Raw genomic sequence first — 9182 nt, 5'->3', positions numbered from 1 at the left:
CCAGTAGTGATGTATGGAAGTGAGAGCTGGACCATAAAGAAGGCGGATCACCGAAGAATTGATGCTTTTGAATTCTGGTGCTGGAGGAGACTCTTGAGAGTCCCATGGACTGCAAGAAGATCAAACCTCTCCATTCTGAAGGAATGGAGACACGACTAAACGACTCAACAACAACAACAACAAAGTCATCAGGCTAGGAAGTAAACAAAAGCTGTTTGGTGCCAAAGCTTTCACATTTGTTCTTTGTAAATGGTGTAGAGATCGCCTGTCAAGTATATTAGTGTTGCTAAAAAAATATATTTTGGGGACATTTTGTTTAGCCTAATGAAGACTTTTCCCCAGTATGGATTTTGGATGAAGACCCCACTTAAATCTGGAACCTTAAAGTACCAGCTTTGCAGCTGGAATCAAATTCAGTTGTGGACGTTTATGTGGCATTGAAATATTTTTGCAAATATTCCTTTCCAGGCCTATGGCAAGGGGAGCTGGGATGTGTGACATGCCTTGCAGACGTGTGTGGGAATGCCAGCCTCTTGATCTGGGGCACCAGCCAGGCCCACGCCTGCAGCTCTGACTTTTTCACTGCCAACACAATGCCCACCCTGTTTTGCTGTGCTTCCTGCAAAGGGACCTTAGGGCCCCTTCCTTCAACTGTTGTTGTTGTTGTTTGTATACCACTCTTCATCTGTAGATTTCAGGGCAGTTTGCAACATGAAAATACAAAATGAAAACACAAAATGCATAATAATAGAGAAACAAACCAATAACCCCCCTCCCATAAACACACTTGAAAGGCCATTGATTGTTTAATCAGCCTGGGAGAAGTGGAACATTCGCCTGGTGCCTAAAGATATGCAATGAAGGTGTCAGGCGAGCCTCTCTGGGGAGAGCAGCCCACAGACGGGGAGCCACCACTGAAAAGGCCCTGTTCTCGTGTTGCCACTCTCTGGACCTCAGACGATGATCACAAATGTTTGTTCTCATGTCAAGGTGAGAACCTGAGTCGTCTGTGTGCTCCAAGCTAGTCAATCCTATAGCTGAACCATCACCTTACAACAGTTGGCAAGGAAGACTCCTACCTCTTACAGGACTGGGGTGTTTTCTTGGAATCTAAACTATAAAAATTCCTTCCTGTAGCACCTTAAAGACCAACTAAGTTAGTTCTTGGTATAAGCTTTTGTATCTGAAGAAGTGTGCATGCACACGAAAGCTTATACCAAGAACTAACTTAGTTGGTCTTTAAGGTGCTACAGGAAGGAATTTTTTTATTTTGTCTAAACTATAAGTATGCCCAAAACCATGAGCTATGATTCAAGGATCATTTGGCTGTGCTTCCTTGAATTGCAGGCGATTGGACTGGACCTTTGCGGTCTCTTCCGCCTTGAACCCCCCACGATTCCTCGATGGTGCCCAGACGCACCTGCTGAGCCATCCAGCGCAGCTGTCAAGTGAAGAACTACGTCCGCCACCCCGGACTAAGAAAAGCCTGCGCTTTCTGCTTCCTAGAGCTGGGAGCCCGTCGAGATTTGGAGCGGGGGAGAGAGAGGGAGGGAGGGAGGGCTCCGGCCCCTCCCCTCTCCGCGGATCAGGCCACCGCACGGCGGGGCTTAAAAGGCGCCGGGCGCGCCGCGCGGGCGCTGTCTCTGCGCCCTGGTGCTGAAAGCGAGCCGCCACCGCCGCCCGCTCCGTCGGTGGCTCCCGCCGCGATGCCTGGCACGTCGCTGCCGCTGTTGCTGTTGCTGCTCCTGGCGGGGGCTGGGTCCGACCCGGCCCGGCCCCCGGCGGCCCTCTGCGTCCTCCGCAGGCCGCTGGCGGCCGGCGTGCTCCGCTTGGAGGCGTCCGACGGCAAGGAGCTCCTGAGCGCCACTTGGGCGCCCCGACGACGCGCCGGCCTGAGCGGCTGCAGCGTCTCCGCGGAGCCCCGGGAGGTGGCTGCCTTCCTGAGCCGCTGTTCCGCAGGGGCGCAGGAGGAGGAGGAGCCCGACTTCCCCGGGATGGAAGAAGCCAAGGCGGCCTGCCTCGACGGCGCGGACGGCAGAGAGGCTTCCTCCCGGCGCCGGACCAAGCGCGGCTTCACCTACCCGGGGACACTCTGGTGCGGAGCCGGCAACATCGCGGAGAGCTACGAAGAACTGGGTAACTAACGGGAGATGGAGAAGGCGCGGGGCGGGAGGGGACGGAGGAAGGGGGGCTTCTCCAGCCAGGAGCCTCTTGCTTCGCCAACTTGGCGCCCTCCGGATACAGGGAACGGCGCAATGTTTGTTTGTTTGTTTGTTTTTTAAATAACTTTTTTATTCAAAATTAAAACAAAACATATTATCCAGAAACATATCATCCTTATCCCCCCCATTTTTCCTCCCTCCCCCCCCAGAACCCGCCCACCCCCCGACTTCCCTCAATCCCAGTCTTTTGATTTCTCTAAAAATGCTGTTTTCTGCATGTTACACAGTTGTATAGATCCTCAAACTATTTAGCTGATTATTATCAATAAACGGTTTGTGAATGTTTATTCTAAACCAGCCAAGGAATCCAGTTTACTTTGTTGCGTCTTCAAATACTTTGTAAAGGGTTCCCATTCATCTTTAAAGTCACAGTTATCCTTGTCCCGTAGCTTATATGTCAGTTTTGCCAGTTCTGCATAGTCCATCAATTTTTTTGGCCATAATTCTTTAGTTGGGGTTTCTTCAGTCTTCCATCCTTCCATCCTGAAGACTGGAAGGATGGAACAGCACAATGTTTGAGAGAGGCAGTGTGGCGTAGTGCTTAGCGGGTCGGGCTAGGACCTGGGAGACCAGGGTTCAAATCCCCCACTCCGCCATGGAGCTCATGGGGTGTCCTTGGAGCAGACACTGCCTCTGTCAGCCTGACCTACCTCGCAGGGTTGTTGTCAGGAGTCAATGAGCAGGGTGGAGAACCATGTTACTCCACCTTGAACTCGCACCCATGGCTTCAAGTTGCAAGAAAGAAAGGAAATTCCACCTAAACGTCAGGGGGAACTTTCCGACAGGAAGAGTGGACTCTCCTTCCCTGAAGGTTTTTAAGCAAAGGTTGGGTGGCCATCTGTCAGAGATGCTTTAGCGGAGAATTCCTGTATTTCAGGGGGCTGGACTAGATGGCCCTTCGGGTCCCTTCCAACTCTACAATTCTGTGAAATGAAATGAAATCAAATGAATAAATAAATAGTTGCACCCCACTCTGGGACCTTAGGATGCAGGGTAGGTAGTAAATTGCAATAATGTTAATAATAGTAATTATTATTATTATTGATGATGATGATTGATCTTAGAATCTAAGGTCTCTAGGGAAAGTCAGAGCTAGGAGCATAGCTGTCAACTTTTCCTATTTCTTGTGATGAATCCTATGTGGAAATAAGATGATGTATTTAATTTTCTTTTTATGTTTTTAGGTTTGAAGTTATGTTATTAATAACCTTTTCTGTTAAGAGATAGCAAAGTGGGTGAAAATATAAGCAAACCAGAAATACAAGTTGGAGGAAGTCTTGGAGGGGAGGGAGAATATATAGTAAATGTTAAGAATTTGAGATGTAATGAATGAAAATGAAAAATGAATATATATATTTATATATATATATATATATATAAAGTCTGCCCAGCCACGTACATTGGACAAACAAACAGACGAATAAATGCACGTATCGCAGAACACAAGAATGCCGTCAAAAAAGAAGAAAAAACTTCCTCTCTTTACCAACACATGAAAGAAACAGGACACGAAATTAATTTTGCAGATTCCAAATTGCTCTTTAACATGGAACATCACCACAAGAGAATAATCATGGAAGCCATCGAGATAGAGAAACACCCTCACAACATGAACAAGCGTGACGACACGTCCCGCCTGCCAGACATCTGGAAATTAGCCCTCCCCACAAAAACCGACACCAGAACCAGAGACACACAGAACGCCATCTCCAATCAACCACACCAGACCCAAACCCAGACCCTCTCCACAGATAAAGTACAGACACCATCCAGTAGCCAAACCATAGTGGCACCTCCGGATGCTGCACCCCCCTGCAATCCCTACACAGATCTGGCTGGCACAGGGCACAAAACCACAGCTCGCCCCTATACACGAAGCCAAGCCAGAGCACAACTAAGTGCAGTACAGCCATCTTCTCAGAAAAACTCTTCACAAGCTCAAGAGGTCAAGACACGAAAGCTTTAGCAACTAATCCACACCTAATGACCCTCCTAAGTGGTACTCAGAATATCACTCAAGAAATCACTCAAGATATCCCTCAAGCAATTAAGGAACAAAAGAAGAAAAGGCACACTAACCTGGGAACTCCCTCTCTGCCCAGAACGTTGGAGGCTATACACCACACCCCCTCAACAGTATTTATAGGAACTCAAACACTGAGATCCTGCTCTGTTCTAGTAACAAGAAGCCGAAAGCACCAGCCTGAAGATGACGAGTGAGACCTCGTCGAAACGTCGTCTAGACACCCCAACTCTTACACGGGAAGACACCCGAAGACACCAAAACCTGCATTCCTGTACCCGTGAAAATCTACGAAAGCAAATATATATATATATATATATATATATATATATATATTTAAAGAGCTTGGAGTCATCAATGAACATCTTTTTCTTTTCCTCTTAGAAATGTGTCATAGAATCATAGAATTGCAGAGTTGGAAGGGACCTGAGGGTCATCTAGTCCAACCCCCTGCAGTGCAGAAATCTCAGCTAAAGCATCCAGGACAGAGGGCCATCCTGTGTCCTCCTGTGACCACCGCTATGTGATGATGATGATGGGGGGGCTGACCGGAGGAGGAGCCTAAAGCCCCTTGAGGGCAGCTGCTTGGCTTGGACCAGGGAGGGTGGCAGTGCCCCCTAGGAGGAGTGTGGGTTTACCTGGGGGGTGCTAAGATGCCAGGGGTCAGCATGAAGCGCTGGAGGTGAAAGCAACTCTCAGACTTTGAAAAGCTGGCATTGCTCATCAAGTTCATCAGTTTTGTTGAATTAACCAAACTAAGTAGTTAAAGTGGATTTTGAATAGACATGCAGTCGACAGCAGGAATAGCTCAGTCAGCAGAGCATGGGACTCCTAAGCTCAGGGTTGTGGGTTTGATCTCCACACTGGGCACTAGATGACCCTGGTGGTCCCTTCCAATTCTATTATTGTTCCTGTTGCGAATTTTACTGTGTCGCCCTCTACCTCAGTGGGTCATGCATGCTGCTATTCTGAAGGATGCTTTTTCGGGGTAGGGCAGGGGACACAGGGGATGAGCTTGTGGAGCCAGTGTTTCTAAAGCCATACCTAGGCTGGTCTTCTTAATTTTACCTGCCACCCTCCAATCCCTCCCGCCCTCTTTCAGGAGCTCACCAGGAGACGGACAGGTGCTGCCGGGAACATGACCACTGCCAGCACGTCATCCACCCTTTCACCTACAAGTACGGGTACCGCAATTTCCGATGGCACACCATCAGCCACTGCGACTGCGATAACAGGTGAGCGGAAGGGAGGGGCGGGGTTTGGGAGGAAGTTTCTGCAGGGCCCCCAAAACACAGAACCACAGAATGGCAGTGATGGTAAAGATAAAGGGACCCCTGACCATTAGGTCCAGTCGTGGCCGACTCTGGGGTTGGAGCGCTCATCTCGCTTTACTGGCCAAGGGAGTCGGCGTACAGCTTCCGGGTCATGTGGCCAGCAGGACTAAGCCACTTCTGACGATCCAGAGCAGCGCACGGAAACACCCTTTACCTTCCCGCTGGAGCAGTACCTATTTATCTACTTGCACTTTGACGAGCTTTCGAACTGCTAGGTTGGCAGGAGCAGGGACCGAGCAACGGGAGCTCACCCAGTCGCAGGGATTCGAACCGCCAACCTTCCGATCGGCAAGCCCAAGAGGCTCAGTGGTTTAACCCACAGCGCCTCCCGCGTCCTGGTAGTGCCATGCAAGAATAGGCAACTGTTTCATACGGGGATCAAACCCACAACCTTAGCAGGTTACCAGCACCACACTCTAACCAACTGAGCTATTGCCTCTCGTGCAAAACTCCGGCCCTGCAGTTTCCAAAAGTGAGGAGGAGGAGCCCCTCTTCAAGCCTGCCTCCCCCTCCATATATTTCTTCCAAACACCCAGATCTGCAAGGCCAGCCCAGATAAGGCGACTGAAATCTGTGCAGCTATTGTGTGTTGTGACCTAGAAAACCTCCAAGAACCCAAGACCAAGGCGTCAGGGGGTTGCCAGGGTTTGAGCACCAGCTTTGCATGCAGAAGGGCCCAGCTTCCATTCCCAACTGCACAGAACTGTAGAGGTGGAAGGGAACCCAGGGGTCATCCAGTCCAGCCCTCTGCAATGCACAACACAAGGTTAGTGTGGGTTTTAAAAAAAATAAAATACAAAAATTAAAAGGATGTGTTTTGGGAGCCCCCTTGGGATTTTTCAAATGGAAAAGCCAGATGTTTATTCTATGCAGAATAAGTGAAATGGAAACCCCTCCACCATCCTTTTATAGGTTAAAGGCATGCCTGCGAGCCGTGAACAACACAGCCTCCCGCGTGGTGGGCCAGGCCTTCTTCAACGTCATCCAAGTGCCTTGCTTTGAGTTTGCCTACAAAGAGCAATGTGTGGAGCCTTATCTCTACGTCTGGTAAGCGGCTCTTAGTTCCTTCTCTGCCCCCAGCAACCTCCTCTTCAAACTTGTGCAACAGAAGCTCAAGAAGCTTTTCCGCTGGTAGAATCGCAGTTTTCAATGAGCTTGCACGTTTTAAATTCTTTAACGTGATTTTTATATCATTGCTTGAAAAGCTGCAGTTTGGTTTTAGTGGGCTTTATCTTTTCTATGCTCTACAGTTACAAAAGCACTTTTGCAAAACTCACCTGGGAGGATCAGACTTTATTCAAATCAATTATCAAGAAGGGAGCCTGCAACCAGGGCTGGCTGGACTTGGCCTTAAAATGAAACCAAAGGAACCTATTCCAGAATAATCCAGATTCTGCAAACATGTGCTATATGCAAATATGGGGGGGGGAATGCACATTTTCTTTCCATGCATGTAATTTATTCTGCTGGTGGCAGTCACAGGTGTGTGGCTATGGGTGCCAGAAGCACTGCCAGGCCTTAAAACACACACCTCGTCTCCCCAGCTAATCATCTGACTTCTGAAGCAATGGTAGCACAAGGACTAGAAACTTGACCTCTTTCATTTTAAAGCAGAGGTGGGGAAATTTGATGGGCTTCACCTCCCATCACCCTCCCTGGGGTTAACAGGACCTGAAGTCCAGCAACACCTGGAAGACCACAGGATTCCCCAGCCCTGCTTTAAAAAGCGGCCAGGTTTCTAGTCCTCAGCATCCCTACTTTGAAACGAACCAAAGTGATGCCCCCAGCCTGTGAAGTTTCCCCTGTGTGCTCAGGGAATCCCTGCAACTCCTGGTTATCTGTGTCTGCTCAATTTTTGCCAGGTGCAAGAACTACACAACCGTGGCAGTTGCCGTGGCGCAAGATCCGGTGCTGTACGAATACGGCGGGGTGCTCATAGACGGGCTGGCAACCCGTCAGCCGCCCCCGGCAAAGTCTTCCACCACCACCACCTCCTTCCATCTGTCGGCGGGTTCATCACCTCTTCCCCGCAAGCCGGACCCGGCTGTTGTGGCAGCTGCTGGGACCACTCCTGCCCCTCAGGCAAGGCCCAGCGACACCCCCAGGAAGCAGCGGAAGGGCAAGGGCAAAGGAAGAAAAGGCAGAAGGGGGAAAGGCTTGAAGAAGAAGAAGGCAGAGGCAAAGGCTGCAACCGTTCCTCATCCGGCGAGAGAGGACCCCGCTGCCTTCCCAAAGCAGCTGGTGGAGCAAGAGCCGGCCAAGGTGGACTTCCAAGACCCCGTGGGGCGTCCGGACTTAGGGGAGGAAGATCTGTTCAATGCCATCCTTGGCGACGACCCTGCGGGATTGGCCGAACCAGGGGGCAGAGAGCCAACTGCCCTGCCCAAGGCCACCCCCAGGCCCCCCACTGTCCAGCCTCCTCCGAGGAAGAGGAAAGGGAGGAGGAGGCGTCTCAGGGAGAGAGATGGACGGTCCCAGCATTTGCCCCACCCAGACTTGGGGGGCAAGATCTCCGCAGTCCAGGCTGCATAATAAACAGGCAGAATCAGATCGAACCCAAAGACCCTGACTTTACTTGTGTGCTCCCCTCCAGGGGAGGGCAGGGAAACATCAGTGGGGGGGGGTCTGGAGGAGCTGAGGGTGCCTGGCACCCACCCTGCCCAGTCAAAAGGTGCTTGCCTGCCAAAGTCCACTGGCACCAAGTGTCCCACCCCAGGAAGTCTATACATGCACTCGAGAATGAAATCCTGCCAAGTCATGCAAACTGGCACCCGTTTGCTTGCATTTTGCGGGATTTCGTCTGCCAGACGGCAGAAGTAAAACAGGACACAAGACCACCTCCCCAAACCCCAATAGCTCTGCCAAGGGGGCACAGGGGGGCAGAGCAGCTGCTCTGCAGGCAGAAGGCCTCAGGGCTCAAGCCTCAAGCCCAGTTGGTGCTAACCTGATGTCGCTCCCCAGGTGTTTTGGACCAAGGCTCCCTAACCCTGACGCTGCTGCAGTTTGTTGAAAAAAAAGAGAGTAAGTGATCAGAAATGCTTGTTTCCTCCAGGACAGACAGACAGTCCTCAGGTAGAGAGAAACAGCTTGATCCTGAACACTTGGGAGTTCTAGTTACAGGTAGGTAGCCGTGTTGGTCTGCCACAGTCGAAACATTTTTTTAAAAAAAATCCTTCCAGTAGCACCTTAGAGACCAACTAAGTTTGTTATTGGCATGAGCCTTCGTGTATCTGAAGAAGTGTGCATGCACACGAAAGCTCATACCAATAACAAACTTAGTTGGTCTCTAAGGTGCTACTGGAAGGAATTTATTTATTTTTTTAAATTTTGTTTTGGCTTGGGAGTTCTTTAGCATCAAGGGATTGCAATGCAGACAATCCCTTCCTATTCTATGTTATGATGAAAAATAAAGGAGCTTGTGAATCTCATCCTTTGTGTTCTCCTTAGCTAAATCTAAAGGACCAGAACATGGTTTTTTTGGTGTTGTGACCCAGGTATGGTTCTCGGGCTGCAGAATCCTGCACCAAGTACCAAGTGCATTCAGGATGTGGTGGGACCCTTAGAATCGAAGAGTTGGAAGGGCCCACCAAAGGATATGCACCT

At 50.0% G+C, this 9182-nt stretch overlaps 1 protein-coding gene and 1 long non-coding RNA gene across 2 annotated transcripts; both read left to right on the top strand.

Annotated features, from left to right (window-relative positions):
- The first annotated feature begins 1671 nt into the window (after window positions 1-1671).
- Window positions 1672-8134, top strand: PROCA1 (protein interacting with cyclin A1). Its single transcript, XM_081172389.1, has 4 exons — window positions 1672-2136; window positions 5348-5480; window positions 6492-6626; window positions 7442-8134. The coding sequence occupies exons 1-4, from the start codon at window positions 1707-1709 to the stop codon at window positions 8109-8111; spliced, it is 1368 nt and encodes a 455-aa protein (XP_081028515.1). The 5' UTR covers window positions 1672-1706; the 3' UTR covers window positions 8112-8134.
- On the top strand, window positions 2400-3580 carry LOC308574030. The gene is made up of 2 exons (XR_014002310.1): window positions 2400-2880; window positions 2913-3580. It is a non-coding gene; the product is annotated as an uncharacterized lncRNA (long non-coding RNA).
- Window positions 8135-9182: the final 1048 nt, after the last annotated feature.

The sequence above is a fragment of the Podarcis bocagei genome (genome assembly GCF_964188305.1).
Source record: "Podarcis bocagei genome assembly, chromosome: 15".
Taxonomy (NCBI): domain Eukaryota; kingdom Metazoa; phylum Chordata; class Lepidosauria; order Squamata; family Lacertidae; genus Podarcis; species Podarcis bocagei.
The sequence above is the reverse complement of the archived record's forward strand: the minus strand, read 5'-3'. Positions and strand labels throughout refer to the sequence as shown.

Bases quoted from the DNA above. Each gene is read 5' to 3' on its own strand.
- PROCA1 (XM_081172389.1), top strand. From the start codon at position 1,707: ATGCCTGGCACGTCGCTGCCGCTGTTGCTGTTGCTGCTCCTGGCGGGG. The intron at 2,137-5,347 runs GTAACTAACGGG...GCCCTCTTTCAG, and splicing joins GGAGAGCTACGAAGAACTGG to GAGCTCACCAGGAGACGGAC. The intron at 5,481-6,491 runs GTGAGCGGAAGG...ATCCTTTTATAG, and splicing joins CACTGCGACTGCGATAACAG to GTTAAAGGCATGCCTGCGAG.